A 17,191-nucleotide genomic window follows, 5' to 3' on the forward strand; every position below is an offset into this window, starting at 1 on the left:
AACGGGATGGTTGCAGACTACAGCCAAACCATAAATCAGTGCCTGCAACTCGATGCGTACCCCCTTCCCCATATAGCGGACATGGTGAATCAGATTGCACACTACCGGGTTTTCTCCATTGTAGATCTGAAGTCCACATACCACCAGCTTCCAATCCGCCCGGAAGACCGCCACTATGTGGCCTTTGAGGCAGACGGCCGCCTCTTCCCCTTTGGCGTCACCAACGAGGTCTCGGTCTTCCAAAGAACGATGGACTGAATGATGGGCTAGTGCGGGCTGCGGGTCACGTTCCCATACTTGGATAACATCACCATCTGCGCCCATGATCAGCACGACGCTAGCCTTCAGAAGTTCCTCCAAACCGCCCAAGCCCTCAATCTCACCTACAACAAAGAGAAATGTGTTTTCTGCCCAACCCGACTAGCCATCCTCGGCTATGTCGTGGAAAACGGAGTTCGAGGGCCCGACCCCAACCGCATGCGACCCCTCCTGCAACTCCCCCTCCCCAACTGCCCCAAGGCCCTGAAAAGATGCCTCGGGTTCTTTTCATATTACGCCCAGTGGGTCCCCAACTATGCGGACAAAGCCCGCCCACTTATCAAAGCCACCATCTTCCCCCCTGACGACTGAGGCCCGTCTGGCCTTCCCCCGCATCAAGGCAGACATTACCAAGGCCGTGATGCACACGGTGGACGAGTCCACGGTGGAGAGCGACGCGTCAGATGTCGCCCTAGCCTCTACCCTTAACCAGGCAGGCAGGCACGTGGCCTTTTTTTCCCGTACCCTCAACGTATCCGAGATTCGACACTGCTCGGTCGAAAAATGGAAGCTCAAGCCATTGTGGAAGCTGTGCGGCATTGGAGGCACTACCTGGCGATAGGAGGTTCACCCTCGTCACCGACCAACGGTCGGTAGCCTTTATGTTCAACAACACACAGCGGGGCAAAATCAAGAATGTTAAAATCTTGAGGTGGAGAATCGAACTCTCCACCTATAGTTACGATATTGTGTATCGTCCAGGGAAGCTCAACGAGCTCCCAGATGCCCTGTCCCGGGGTACATGCGCCAGTGCGCAAGATGACCGACTCCGGGCCATCCACAGTGACCTCTGGCACCCGGGGATCACCCGGCTTCTCCACTTCATCAAGGCCCGCAACCTGCCCTACTCCACCGAGGAGGTCAGGGCCATGACCAGGGACTGCCAAGTCTGCACGGAGTGCAAGCCGCACTTCTATCGGCCAGACAAGGCCCACCTGGTAAAGGCATCCGGCCCCTTTTGAGCACCTCAGCATCGATTTCAAAGGGCCCCTCTCCTCCACTGACTGCAATGCATATTTTCTTAACTTTGTTGATGAGTATACCGTGCCCCGACATGACCGCGGCCACTGTCATTAAGGCCCTGCATAGCATCTTCTCCCTGTTCGGTTTCCCCACTTACGTCCACAGTGACCGGGGCTCTTCGTTTATGAGCGACGAGCTGCGTCAGTACCAGCTCGGTAAGGGCATTGCCTCGAGCAGGACTACCAGCTACAACCCCCGGGGAAATGGACAGGTGGAGAGGGAGAACGCGACGGTATGCAAGGTCGTCCTTCTGGCCCTACGGTCTAGAAGTCTTCCAGTCTCCCGCTGGCAGGAGGTCCTCCTCGATGCACTCCACTCCATTAGGTCGCTCCTCTGCACAGCCACGAACTAGACCCCTCATGACCGCCTGTTTGTCTTCCCCAGGAAATCCACCTCCGGGGTCTCGCTTCTATCCTGGCTGATCACATCGGGCCCTGTCCTCCCCCGAAAGCACGTGAGGAGCCATAAGTCCGCCCCCTGGTCAAGAGGATCCAGCTCCTTCACGCCAACCCTCAGTATGCCTACGTGGCGCACCACGATGGCCGACAAGATACAGTCTCCCTCCGGGATCTGGCACCCACTGGTTCCCCTGCGACCATTACCTAGCCCCCCCCCCCCTCCCCCCCCCACCCCGGACACCGCCCCTACTTGGCCTACACCCTCTCTCCCCACCCCCATCGCCGACCTGCAGTGATGAAGCTCCAGACGATACGCTCCCGGAGTCAACAAGCCCAACACCCGTGCGTGCAGCAACAAGTTCAACACCTGTGCCCGCAGTGAAGCCGGAGCTGAGGCAATCACAGAGAACAATCATGGCACCAGACAGACTTGATTGTGAGCCTGCTTCACCCCTACTGGACTTCAACTTTTTAACACTGGGTGAATGTGGTGAATGTATTCTATTACAATTCACCACTGTACTGTTGTATTATGTTAATGCCCTTGTGGGCTCCGCCTGTGGCTCCACCCCCTCGGGGATGGTATATAAGCCTGTAGGCAGCACTCAGTACAGAGCAGTCGCAGGCAGGCACAGATCTAGCGTATTAAAACCACTGTTCACTTCTACTCTTCATCTCGTGTGAATTGATGGCCGCATCAGTATACAGCAGTGGTTCCTTCTGAATCATAAGGTGCTCAACCTAGCAGAAAGATTAATACAAGTGCAACATGGTGACCAGCCTTAGATCGTGCCACATGGCGTGAAATGACCCTTGACGTTTTGGTCAGTCCACAATGAAGCCACAGCGTAGAAGAGTGTCGAGTCACGGCATGGTGACTGCACAGGAAAGCTTTGAAGACAGTGGCGAGAGTTTTCAATTAAAAAGCTGAAGCAGATAGATCCCTTGCTGTTGTGTTTCTAACATAGGAAAACACATCACTTACGATTCATTGCAATCGTCTGCTCCTCTCAATTTGGAAGGCCCTGATAGGTCCTTCAGCTTTGAGAGACTAGCTGCCACGTAGAATTCAACAGAGAAACTGTCTCCGTGTCAATTAAAGCCCCTGGTGATCTGGGAGTGACTGTTGCCCCAGGGCTGGGTTCAGGGCACAGAGACAGTTCAGGCTCCTGTTTACCACCATGAAAATGAAAAATCAGTCCCGTGTCTTCATTAAGTATTCATTAAGTTTCCCTACTGAATTCTCAGCTTCCAAGTCAAAAAAGAGTATAGCCACACAGTCAGTTGACAGAATACTAACAGAAAAATATAATCTCTGAAGAATTCCAACCGGTGGTGAAACCATAGTTAAGATAAACCAAGAGCTATCCCCTCGAACACCAGTTTACATGAAGCAAATCTTGAGCTCATGCTCAGTAATGTACTGCATCACAAAGTGACAAGGCAGTTTGAGCCCTTCAATAATAATAATCTTTATTAGTGTCATGAGTAGGCTTACATTAACACTGCAATGAAGTTACTGTGGAAATCCCCTCGTCACCACACTCCGCCACCTGTTCGGTACACAGGGAGAATTCAGAATGTCCAATTCACCTAGCAGCATGTGTTTCAGGACTTGTGGGAGGAAACTGGAGCACCCGGAGGAAACCCACGCAGACACTGGGAGAACGTGCAGACTCCACAGTCACCCAAGCTGGGAATCGAACCTGGGACCCTACTGTTGTGAAGCAACAATGCTAACCACTATGCGAACATGCCGCTCAATTAGTCAACCTAACAGTTCCTAACACAACCTAGGGCAGTAAGCGAAGGGGAAACGTTTTGCCGAGCAGGGGGGCCATAATGGGAGTTGAGGGGGTATATAATTTATCAAACACTCTCAAACAGTTCAAGCAAGAGTGTTGATTGTCAATATGTAATCTCATCATTGTGCACTGTTCTGCACTTGTCTGACCCTCAACCCAGCCTTCCAGCTTCAGAGATGAGGTAAAGACAGTGGGCACGATCATATGGGCTCGTTGCATCCGACATGGGATGCATCAAGGCCATTAAATCTCACGAGAGGCCTCGCTGGATTTGTGAAGCTTGGGATGCCTCGGGAGATCTAATGAGATGTCCCGATTTGAATCTCGTCCTCACTAGTCAGGATCCAGATTTGTATATTTAAGTGAGCAGTAAGCCTAATTTTAATATGTCTGCACTGGAGTCTCCCAAGGCCCAGGATCGAATGCCCGTGCCTGGGAGACCTCACCATGGCAACGTTTAGCACTGTCCCACACAAACATGGGCCAGGCATAACAGCATCTTGGGGGTCTCCAAGACCATTGGAGCCCCCCTGGTGGTCAGCCTCTGGGTAGTGTGGTACCCTGGCAATCCCACTGTCATCTTGTCACTGCCAGGGTGCCAGGCTTGCAGTGCCAAGTTACTCGGGTTTCGGGTTGCCCATGCCGCCGATCAGGTCCGGAGGTGCCTTGCCTTTAAGAGGTGGGGTGAGAGGGGCTCAATAGCTGGCTTTTAAAGCATACCAAGGCAGGCCAGCAGCACGGTTCAATTCCCGTACCAGCCTTCGCGGACAGACGCCGGAATGTGGCGACTAGGGGCTTTTCACAGTAACTTCATTTGAAGCCTACTTGTGACAATAAGCAATTTTCATTTTCATTTCATTTCAGTTTCGTTGAAGCAGCTGAAGATAGTTGGAAGTAGGACTCTGCCCTGAGGAACTCCAGCACTGATGTCCTGGGACTGAAATGATTGACCTCCAACAACCACAACAATTTTCCTTTGATTTCTGTCTGACTGACTCCAACGAGTGAAGAGTTTTCCCTTCGATTCCCATTGACTTCAGTTTTGCTAGGGCTCCTTATTGCCACATTTAGTCAAATATATATGCCAAGGGCAGTCACTCTCACCTCACCGTATCTTATAAAATATTTAAAATTCATTAACCTTCCGTCTACCAATTCAAAAAATAAATCACAGCTCTCCAAAATTCACTCTGATTTTTCTTCAATGTTCCGGCTATTTATCAAAGTATAGGATTTCATGGGGATCATTTCTTTATCTTTTGGCTAAGTGACCCCACAGCTCCAGCTTCGGCCTTCCTGCAACTTCTGTGCAGTGGTTTCAAACATCAGAACCTTGATTTCCAATAGCCCGTCGCTATGGTTTCAAACTGTAACCAAGCTGATTACCTCCACAACTCCAACTGCAGCAAGGTTAACCGCCTTTCACTGGGAGGATTACTGGAGATTTCGTTCTTTAGCTTCTAGCTTAACAAATCCTCCAGTCATTTTTCGCCTTTCCAACTTTGTCTGAATCCCAGTTCTTCGTCACAGGTGTCATGCGCAATAGGTCAGTATTTACTCTACTTCTGGTGTGGATCTGGTTTTATCTCTCAACTTACAAGGTGCTGCAAGCTACATAAGACCCAAACTTGGCGCAGGCTCTTAGCTGCCACTTTTCCGAACATTAACCAGTCTTGTCTGCTGGCTATATTCTAACTGGCACAAAACAGACCTAATTCAAAATGAAGCATCTCTGTAAGCTCCACCCATCTTCATGGCAATCTGACATACACTGAGTTTTCAGGTAAAATTAACTACCTTTTCATTACAAAACTGTACTTTATTTTGGGAAACCATGTGAATAATTTATATACTCTATTGGAATAACTGCAGACGTCATGTCTCCAGTTCTTTAGTGAAGCAAGACCAAGAGCCATTTTGTGACTTTCACCCTTCATCCAGTCACACAAATTATCTTTTGAATTGTAATTACGTTAAGTATGTGTAGATTGCCAGCCTCTAGATATCCACCAAGGTTTTTTTCTCCCCAATGAAATTACATTCGCAATTTAGTTTAGAACTAAAGAGCTATACCTCTAAATCATATGAACTATGACATTAAGCATACATAACAATGGAGCGGCAAATATTGGCCAGGACACTGGGAAAAATAACCTTACTCTTCATGTTGGTGGATCCTTTCAACTTGCCAAAGCCCATCATTCCTGACCGAGAGGATTCTTCTTTGGGCGGCACGGTAGCACAGTGGTTAGCACTGCTGCTTCACAGCACTAGGGTCCCAGGTTCCATTCCCGGCTTGGGTCACTGTCTGTGCAGACTCTGCACATTGTCCCCGTGTCTGGGTGGGTTTCCCCAAGGTGCTCCGGTTTCCTCCCACAAGTCTTGAAAGACGTGTTTGTTTGGTAAATTAGACATTCTGAATTCTCCTTCAGTGTACCCGAACAGGCGCCGGAATGTGGCAACTAGGGGATTTTCACAGTAACATCATTGCAGTGTTAAGCCTACTTGTGACAATAGTAAAAGTTATTATTAAAAATAGTGTCCGGATCATTTATGTTCACGTGAAAGGCAGATGAAAGATTGATTTAAGGGGAGGAATTCTGCTCTCCCCACTGCAAAGATCAGAGGCTGGATTCTCCGATCCCCGATGCCGAAATCCCGTTCAGCAACGGGGCGGAGAATCCCCGATGAAGCCAAATCGGGGGTGGCGGTGCTATCGCGATGCTCTGCCTCATTAAAAGCGGTATACTCGGAGAGTACACCACATGCTGTATCCATGGCCTCCGAACATTGGCTGAGGCCCGCTCTGCGATGCTCCGTCCCCAACGGCTTGGGTCTCTCATGGTCTCACCCGTCGGAAACTCAGCATGGCAGCTGCGGACTCAGTCCAACGCCGCCACAAGTGGGGGAGGGCCAATCCGCGGGTAGGGGCGGCATATTCGGGGCTGGGGGCGCTGTGGTGGGGCGGTCCGAGCCCGCCGAAGGGGGGGGGACTATTACATGGATCCGTGAGAGGAATCCGCCGTCGTGTGCATGTGCAGCCACGGACCCAGCAACTCTCCAGGCCATATCGGCAACTAGAGCTGGGAGTTCTACACTGCCTGGCTGCTAGACCGCCCAGAACAGGGAATCAGCCATTTTGCGCCAGTTTTCCTGACGTAAAACACCACTGTTTTCACGCCGCTGTGGGGACTTAGTCTCCAGAACGGAGAATCAGCCCAAAGAATCCCAATCAGGTGGAGAATTCCGCATCAGGCCAAAATTGGGATTGTCACCAGGCGTTAGACTCGTCCCTAGTCTCGGGTCCTGCCACACCAGCCATAGCGGGCTTCCCACCCAGTACCATCAGGTAGGTGTAAACAGCTCATATGCATTCATTTGAAATCAATTAACGAGCTGGAAACCTGAATCCCCACCCCCTCCGTCATTCCACCCCCATAGTGCTCAAAACCCTCAGCGGGAACTCCACCAGGCGGGCTATGGTGCAAGTATTGATAAGCGCTGTCCTGCCAAAAGGAACCTGGAGGAGGGTCAAGGAGATGGCCCATTGTTCATGTGCCCCTCTGACACTGCCAGGCTCCAAGGGGCCTCGGAGTTGGGTGGGCTCAGGCTATGGGTAAGGAAGGGGTTGACCCCGAGACCCACCCCAGGGATGGGGCCTGAGTCTCGACTACCCCTTCCAGCTCTGGGCAACTTGAAGATCATGCTGATCTCAGCCCTCTGTTCAAGATCTTCATCCTGGTCTGATCTGTTCAAACTCTGAAGTCCCTCCTCACTCTGAACTGTTCTGCCTGACAGCTGGTGAGTGGGTCAGACAGTTCAGGGAAGATTCAAACCAAAGGACTTTCCCTTTCCTCACGTCTGTTCCCTCAGCCCTATACTTTTATAACTGCTGATATTTTAAAGTGTCAGAGCCTTCTTAGAAAGCCATTAGCTAGCCTTAACAATAATGCAGTTAGAAAAGAGGAAGTGAAAGCACTTAGTGTTTTTGAATTGGCCAGCAGCTATCAATCAGAACAAGATTGTTCATAAACATTGAGATTTAGATCAATGGAGGGTACTTCAGATGCATTCCAGCATAAAGAGAAAGATAAATTATCAAACCTCCTGCCTGCTGTTTTCAAGCCATTAAGCTGTCAATCAAAAGCTAGTTAAAGATACTGCACTGTGAAATTGAGTGAATGCTTAGCATTTCAAAGGATCTCAGGGGATTTCAAGGTTTTTCAATTGTTGTGGGCTTTCTAGAAAGGGTCTGACACTTCAAAAAGCAGCAGGATGATGGTTTTGAACAGAGGGATGCCCCCGATTACCATGCCAAGAGTGATCTTCAGGTTGCCCAGGACTGGAAGAAGCAGTCCAGACATGGGACCCCCATCCCTGGGGAGGATCCCGGGGTCAACCCTCCCTCTGTTGCCAGGCAGAGGCGAAGTGGGACATGAGCAATGGGCTGCCCCCCCTCCCTCAGGATCCAACCTGCCAGGCTAAAGTCAGGTCATCCTCATGCGTGCATGGTGTTGGCGAGTGTGAGCCGTTTTTCTGTGGTGGAGGGGGGCGGGGCAGCTTGCTCCTCCTTGAGGAGGGGTTGGGGATGCTCCCCTTGTCAGTAGGGGGGGGGTCAACAGTTGCTTTGTGGGGTGGGGGCTTGTCTCTGAACGCTAGGCTAGGGGTGCCCATTCAAAATGGCAGCCAGAGTCCAGTAAGTGGAGAGAAACCGGTTTGTTCGCCACTCTGCATAATTTAGCATGGCAAAGATATATGAATATTACCTTGTGGACATTCCTAGCACCAGCGGCCCTGATTCGCTACTCTTACTCTCTGAACCAGGGAATACCACCCAAGGTCTCATCAACAGGTGGCACTTTGGTTAGCATTGTTGCTTCACAGCACCAGGGTTTCAGTTTTGATTCCCTGCTTGGGTTACTGTCTGTGCAGAGTCTGCATTTTCTCCCCATGTCTGCATGGATTTCCTCCGGGTGCTCCATTTTCCTCCCACTAGTCCTGAAAGACTTGGACATTTAGACATTTTGAATGCTCCATCAGTGTACCTGAACAGGCGCCGGTGTGTGGCAACTGGTGGATTTTCACAGTAACTTCATTGCAGTGTTAATGTAAGCCTACTTCTGACAATAAGGATTATTATTATTATTTTGATGCTGCAGCACATCTTCAGAATTGCACTGGGGTATTAACCATGGAGTATCAATCTAGGTTTTGTGCCCAGGTTTCTGGAGTAGATCTTGAACCCACAACTGGTTGTTGCAAAATTCAGAGTACTACCACTCAGCCACAGCTGTCACCCCCTTTAATTTATGCACCTGTCATGAATAATTTTTATTCTTAAAGCTCTGAAATGAAGCTTCTCAATGTCTCTTTGGTGACTGCACTGCCCAGTATTATACAGGGTACATAAAGCTCTTGAGTTTGCATCAAGTCAGCTAATTGTTCATGCTCACAAAAAGAGCTGATTACTGCAGCCACAGCAAGAACAAAACTAACAAAACAGCTAGGCCCTAAAGTGTTACCATCGGATATTGTTTATAAATGCACAACACATTCATTGAAAATTCCTCTCTATTACTTATTTGGAAGACGTCCAACAATACACAGAGGACAGCAGCACGTTAGCATAGTGGTTAGCACTATGGCTTCACAGTGCCAAGGCCCCAGGTTCGATTCCCGTCTTGGGACACTGTCTGTGCGGAGCCTCCGCGTGTTTGCGTGGGTTTCCTCCGGGTGCTCCAGTTTCCTCCCACAAGTCCTGTAAGACGTGCTGTTAGGTAATTTGGACATTCTGAATTCTCCCTCTGTGTACCCGAACAGGCGCCGGAGTGTGGCGACTAGGGGCTTTTCACAATAACTTAATTGCAGTGTTAATGTAAGTCTACTTGTGACAATAAAGATTATAAAGAGTATATATAAGGAGGATGAATTTTGGACAAGTGCATTAAGCATTTGTCCAGCAGTATTGTGGTGCTGGGGCACCATTCCTGATTATTTAGCTGGAAAATGCTTATCTCTTGAGGGCATTTCATAAGGACAAAATGAGACTTAACTGTGACATAAGTAAAATAGCCTAAAGGCAAATAAAGTCTAGAAAGAAAGACTTATTTGATATAAGTGCCTTTCACGACCTCAGGCCACCCAAAGTGCTTTAGAGCTAATTAAATCCTTTTTGAAGTAAGTAGAAAACATGGCAGCCAATTTTCACATTGCAAGGTCACACAAGTGTGAGTGAAATAATAATTTGTTGGTTGAGGGATAGACACTCAACCGAACCCCAGGGGTAACATCCTGCTCTTCCTTGAATTATGTTGTGGTATCCTTTTGGTTTCTTGAAAGGGCAAAGGAGGTATTGGATTATTATCTTATCTGAAAGATGGTTCCTTTCACAGTGCAGCATTCCCTCAATTTTGAACTGAGGTGTTTGTGTTGATTAAGTGGGACCTACGATTATAGATGAAGAATGGCCATTTTGGTGGGACAGCTGTTGGAATAATACTCCAGTACAGTTCAACTCTTTCACAACAGAAAAAACAAGACAAGTTTTTTTTTATTAAGGTACACAGTTAAAAGTTCAATTTTTACCAATTGTGGCATTAATTTCTGTGAGAAATCGGTCATAGCAGAATCGATGGATAAAGGAGCTCTTTCCAACACCGGAGTTCCCAACAAACACCACTTTAAATATTCTGTCAGGGGAAGAGGCCAATGCCTCAGACTCCTGAATAAAAAGAACAAAAGAAGAATCAGATTACCTCCTTCATAATTCCATATCCCACCCATTTCCAGGTACCACAAATTTCTTCATAGTTCTGTAACCCACCCATTCCCAGTTCCGCTTACTTCTTCATAGTTCCATATCCCTCCCATTCCCAGGTACCTCTCATTTCTTCATAGTTCCATATCCCACCATTCCCAGGTACCGCTCACTTCTTCATAGTTCCATATCCCACCCATTCCCAGGTACCTCTCATTTCTTCATAGTTCCATATCCCACCCATTCCCAGGAACTGCTCATTCCTTCATAGTTCCATATCCCACCCATTCCCAAGCACAGCTCATTTCGTCATCCATTACCATTTCCAGATAACCCACATCTTTTCATAGACCCATATTTGTAAGCTTTGACAGCACAGACATTTACTGGATCATAGCTTAGCCGTCTTCATTTATTACATACCATACTTGTCCAACATTGAATGAGCACCAGAATCAAAATTTATATAAGCAATCTGCTGTGAGAGGAATACTTTCAGTTTTATACTAAGAGGAAGCCCAAAGCAAACATAGCAGAAAACACAATGAATCAAAGAACCTTGTAAAAGTAATTATTGCAATGCAATTGTCCCAATTGGTATTATTAAAAACACAACTAAAATGTAACATATCCATGTAAAAAGAAACAGATTGTGTTCCCCTATAAACTGATATATTGATGGGAAATTAAGACCAACTCAGATAAAAATTATCTCTGCTGGAATTTGACCTGAAGAAGAGAATAGTGAAGACCCAATAGCTCACGCAATAGACAACAACCTCCAAGTCAAAAGATAAGTCAAAAGTTCAGGAGCCAACATACACCATTGCCCATAGACGTTTTATTGGCCTTCGAATGAAAAGTTCCTCTCAACCAAAAAGAATTTTGCCCCTCTACAGACATCAGGGACCTGTGTGCCAGTGGGGTTGCTTGGTAATTTTTAAGACTTGTCAAACCATTAAATGGGTACTTGCACTGGAATAGGCAAACTCTAATTATTTTCAGGGGTACTTAAAAGTGTGTGTATCAAGTAAGTCCAGCAATTTGAACAATTCAATGTACTTTAATGGCGAGGTTTTCAGCAAGGTGACATTATCATGCAGCAGCTAGAGGAGCAAGGCAGCACAGACAGCAACTTGAAACCTATAAAATACTGTGGAGATGCTGGCGTTGGACTGGGGTGAGCACATAAGAAGTCTTACAACACCAGGTTATAGTCTAACGGGTCTGTTACAAATCACTAGCTTTCGGAGCACTGCTCCTTCCTCAGGTGAATGGAGAGGTAGGTTCCAGAAACACTTATATAGACAAAGTCAAAGAGGCAAGAAAATACTTTGAATGCGAGCATTTGCAAGTAATTAAGAACAAAGAACAAAGAAAACTATAGCACAGGAACAGGCCCTTCGGCCCTCCCAGCCTGCGCCGATCCAGATCCTTTATCTAAACCTGTCGCCTATTTTCCAAGGATCTACTTCCCTCTGTTCCCCGCCCGTTCATATATCTGTCTAGATGCATCTTAAATGATGCTATCGTGCCTGCCTCTACCACCCCCACTGGCAAAGCATTCCAGGCACCCACCACCCTCTGCGTAAAAAACTTTCCATGCACATCTCCCTTAAACTTTACCCCTCTCACCTTGAAATCATGACCCCTTGTAATTGACACCCCCACTCTTGGAAATAGCTTGTTGCTATCCACCCTGTCCATACTTCTCATAATTTTGTAGACCTCAATCAGGTCCCCCCTCAACCTCCATATTTCCAACAAAAACAATCCTAATCTACTGAACCTTTCTTCATAGCTAGCACCCTCCATACCAGGCAACATCCTGGTGAACCTCCTCTGCACCTTCTCTAAAGCATCCACATCCGTCTGGTAATATGGCGACCAGAACTGCACGCAGTATTCCAAATGTGGCCTAACCAAAGTCCTATACAACTGTAACATGACCTACCAACTCTTGTACTCAATACCCCGTCCGATGAAGGCAAGCATGCTGTATGCCTTCTTGACCACTCTATCAACCTGCGTTGTCACTTTCAGAGTACAATGGACCTGAACTCCCAGATCTCTCTGTACATCAATTTTCCCCAGGACTCTTCCATTGACCGTATAGTCCGCTCTTGAATTGGATCTTCCAAAATGCATCACCTCGCATTTGCCTGGATTGAACTCCATCTGCCATTTCTCTGCCCAACTCTCCAATCTATCAATATTTTGCTGTATTCGCTGACAGTCTCCCTCGCTATCTGCAACTGCACCAATCTTAGTATCATCTGCAAATTTGCTAATCAGACCACCTATACCTTCCTCCAGATCATTTATGTGTATCACAAACAACAGTGGTCCGAGCAAGGATCCCTGTGGAACACCACTAGTCACCCTTCTCCATTTTGAGACACTCCCTTCCACCACTACTCTCTGTCTCCTGTTGCCCAGCCAGTTCTTTATCCATCTAGCTAGTACACCCTGAACCCCATACGACTTCACTTTTTCCATCAACCTGCCATGGGAAACTTTACCAAACGCCTTACTGAAGTCCATGTATATGACATCTACAGCCCTTCCCTCATCAATTAACTTTGTCACTTCCTCAAAGAATTCTGTTATGTTTGTAAGACATGACCTTCCCTGCACAAAACCAAGCTGCCTATCACTGATAAGTCTATTTTCTTCCAAATGTGAATAGATCCTAACCCTCAGTATCTTTTCCAACAGTTTGCCTCCCACTGACGTCAAGATCACAGGTCTATAATTCCCTGGATTATCCCTACTACCCTTCTTAAACAAAAGGACAACATTAGCAATTCTCCAGTCCTCCGGGACCTCATTCGTGCTCAAGGATGCTGCAAAGATATCTGCTGGCCCCAGCTATTTCGTCCCTCGCTTCCCTCAGTAACCTGGGATAGATCCCATCCGGACCTGGGGACTTGTCCACCTTAATGCCTTTTAGAATACCCAAAACTTCCCCCCTTCCTTATGCCGACTTGACCTAGAGTATTTAAACATCCATCCCTAATCTCAACATCCGTCATGTCCCTCTCCTTGGTGAATACCGATGCAAAATACTCATTAAGACTCTCACCCATTTCCTCTGACTCCATGCATAAATTCCCTTTTGTCTTTGAGTGGGCCAATCCTTTCTCTAGTTACGCTCTTGCTCCTTATATACGAATAAAAGGCTTTGGGATTTTCCTTAACCTTGTTAGCCAAAGATATTTCATGACCCCTTTTAGCCCTCTTTATTGCGCGTTTGAGATTTGTCCTACTTTCCCGATATTCCTCCAAAGCTTCATCAGTTTTAAGTCGCCTAAATCTCATGTAGGCTTCCTTTTTCAACTTAGCTAGTCTCACAATTCCACCCATCTATCCCTCATTTTCACAGGGACATGTCTGTCCTGCACTCTAATCAACCTTTCCTTAAAAGACTCCCACATTTCAAATGTGGATTTATCCTTAAACAGCTGCTCCCAATCCACATTCCCTACCTCCTGCCGAATTTTGTTATACTTGGCCTTTCCCCAATTTAGCACTCTTCCTTTAGGACCACTCTCGTCTTTGTCCATGAGTATTCTAAAACTTACGGAATTGTGATCGCTATTCCCAAAGTAATTACCGACTGAAACTTCAACCACCTGGCCGGGATCATTCCCCAATACCAGGTCCAGTATGGCCCCTTCCCGAGTTGGACCATTTACATACTGCTCTAAAAAACTCTCCTGGATGCTCTTTACAAATACTGCTCCATCTACGCCTCCAACACTACATGAGTCCCATTCAATGTTGGGGAAGTTAAAATCTCCCATCACGACCACCCTATTGCTCCTACATTTTTCGATGCAGCTGGACACACTTCCCGCACATGAAGGAGTCAGGGGCATCGGCCATGTCCCTGAACTCCCACATTGAGCACGAGGAGCATAACACGGGTCTAGTATCTCCTGCCATTTTTACACTTTACCTTAACTGATTACAAATATATCAAATAATGAATAAGTGAAAGGAATAAAGATTTTACTTACCAATCACAATACTTACCAACACACAAAGAGTTAAATTTCTCCCAGCTACTGCTAATTGGAACACTTTCCTTACCAGCCAATCAGTTCACTGCTTTGATGTGATGTCACTCTTCAAATGTATCCCCAAAGCCCCTGTGGCCACTGTTAAAGCAGCTAATTTATATACTCACCGCTCGACTCTGTAGCTCCGCCCACTCCAACAGCTGAATTCCCGCCGAAAAGACTCGAAACCGCGAAACAGCTGGTTTAAATACTCACCACTCGACTCTGTAGCTCCGCCCACACCACCAGCTGAATTCCCGCCGAAAAGACCTTTAAGTCTTTACAGAGCCAGAGAGAGGGGTAACCCCAGGTTAAAGAGGTGTGAATTGTCTCAAGCCAGGACAGTTGTTAGGATTTCGCAAGCCTAGGCTAGATGGTGGGGAGTGAATGTAATGCGACATGAATCCAAGGTCCCGGTTGAGGCGCACCCCAGCTGGGATGTCTGGGATTCCCCGGCAGCATGGGGTAGCTTCAATGGGAAATCCCATTGACAGCGGCGGGAGCAGGGAATCCCACTGCAAGTGAACAGCGCGGCATCTCCCGTCATCAAGAAACACACGGCTGAAAGGCTGGAGAATCCGTCCATGAACATATTAAACAGCGGAGAAGACTTGAACGGCCAAATGGCCTACTCTTGCTCCTAGTTTCTATGTTTCTACATTCTTGATTGATGCATTTAACTGTGTATGTACGATCACTGGTTGCAGTATTGTCCAATTTACAGGTCTATAGCGATGAAAGCTATTTGCCTTACTGTTATTTTGACCACATCCAGCGCAAGGATTTTGTGTCAGTCACTTCACTTAGTTCTCTGCTGTGCGGCCTGGAAATTGAGAAAAATTGCCCAATATTGGAGGAGAGGCAAGATAGGATGTGGAGGGGAGAGGAGGGCTATGAATGGAAAGGAGAGAAGAGAAGGGAGGAAACAGAAGTATAGGAGAGCTGGCGAATGAAGTGGTAGAATGGAAATGAAAGAGGAGGCGAGAAGAGTGGGGAGCATTGGTGAGGAGGGTTAAAACAGAATCATGAATGAAGAGGTGAAAATAACAGGTGAAGTGCAGGGTTGAATGGGCAAGAAGTAATTCTAAATAGTGAATGGAGATAACAGCAGTGGAAAAACAAACGGCATGGAGATGAATCGAGAAGTGAGGAAATGAATGAATGGGAGAGAATGACCGAGGCGAGGCGAAGATTAAGAGGAGTGGGGATGAACTGAGGGGTTTGGAAAGGGGAGCTGTGGAGAGGAATGGAGAGGTATTCCTGCTACGCATGTTCTATGTGGAAGAGATTATTGGTTTCTAAGATTCAGTGAAAGAGGACTTAGGAAGTTGCTACAATTCATCTTGTATATGATACACACTGCAACTATGGTGTTCAGATACCAAGATTGCCAACATATGAATTAGGAGCAGGAATAGGTCATTTGGTCTTTTGAGCCTACTCCACCATTCAATAAGATCACTGCACACGGTTATTTCTTGATATCATGCGTAATGATTTGAATTTGCCTAAGATGGCATCTGTGATGGTGAGGACATCAATAGGGGGCAGGGCTGGACTATCCACATGGTATTTTTGGCTAATAAATGGAGACGAGCAGAGAGGCGGATAGAGAGGAGAGCAGAGACTACCGGAGACAAGAGGAGATAGGGAACGGTGAAGGGGAGCAGGGACGAGCAGAGAGGGGAGAGCGGAGGTGAGTATGGGGAGGCAAAGTGGATGTAGGAGTGGAGAAGACAGCAAGAAATGACTAAAGAAATAGTATTGGAAGAAATCAGAACCTTATTAGTAGGGATTTTTTAGACAAAAAACATGTTTATCCAATCTCAATTACAGAAGGGAAAAAACAGAAAAATAAATTTAACACTGCATATCAAGAGGATCATTAAATGGTATCATTAGATATACTGCATTATATTTGCCAAGAGATAACCAGACAAAGGACATGTACATGAAAGCTTCCAAGGCTATTGCCTTGTTAATACATTGCCTGTATTATCTGTTAATACATTGCCTGTATTATCTATTAATACATAGAGAAATATGTCCATTACAGAATCATAACATTTTGGGAATCTGGTACAGCTCCTAACCACAATGTACAACACTACAAAATTCACTTCTGAAATCATGGACTCGGCAGAACAAATGAAAACTTTGAATATCCCTAATCTTATTGCTGCTTCCCTATTCTTATTTTTTTGATAAAACTCTTGCATAAACAGTAGCTGAAACCGAGGCAACTACTTACTTTGGGCACGGGTTGCGCTGGAACAGTAAATTTAGGAACAATGGCCAACTTGTAAAGTACGGCTGCCCCTACTCACCGCTGTTTCTATGCCAATAGGCTGGCCTCTGGGTGAAAGTGGAGCCTCAGCCAATTCTTCATCTTCTTGTTCAGAGGCATGTAAAGGTAGTCCATCTGCCCTGCATCCTGCAGCCTCATCTGGCAGTCTTTGATCTTCTGTCAACTTTGGACTGCACGGCCCTCCAGCACCAGATTTGTCTATGCCCGTCTCCTTGGATACGTATTTACAGTTTTTCTTGCTGGGCTCCGATGTCACTTCCTCTGTAGTGATGAGAGATTGATCTGCAGCAACGAGCTGTCTGCGCAAAAGTCCATTTGTCACAGATACAGAAATGAAGACAGCAAAATCAAAACCAACTGACAGTAAATTTTTGGACCAAAATCAGAAACGCATTCCATGCAAGTAATTTAAAATAGAAGTCCAATTTAATGCATTTAATCTGAATGATTATTTGCTAATGCCAGACATTTCAATTTGTTTTACAAACAATATGTCCAAGAATAAGGATGATTTGACT

The 17,191-nt window shown here is 46.7% G+C and overlaps 1 protein-coding gene across 1 annotated transcript in view; it reads right to left on the reverse strand.

The window, feature by feature from the left end:
* The window catches only part of cracr2b (calcium release activated channel regulator 2B), a 175,504-nt gene that overhangs the window by 20,264 nt on the left and 138,049 nt on the right, over positions 1-17,191 (reverse strand). The window contains 2 exon segments of the mRNA XM_038807477.1: positions 10,130-10,265; positions 16,693-16,972. Coding sequence (XP_038663405.1) covers positions 10,130-10,265; positions 16,693-16,972 — 416 coding nt within the window.

The sequence above is a fragment of the Scyliorhinus canicula genome, chromosome 9 (assembly GCF_902713615.1).
Source record: "Scyliorhinus canicula chromosome 9, sScyCan1.1, whole genome shotgun sequence".
Classification (NCBI taxonomy): Eukaryota; Metazoa; Chordata; class Chondrichthyes; order Carcharhiniformes; family Scyliorhinidae; genus Scyliorhinus; species Scyliorhinus canicula.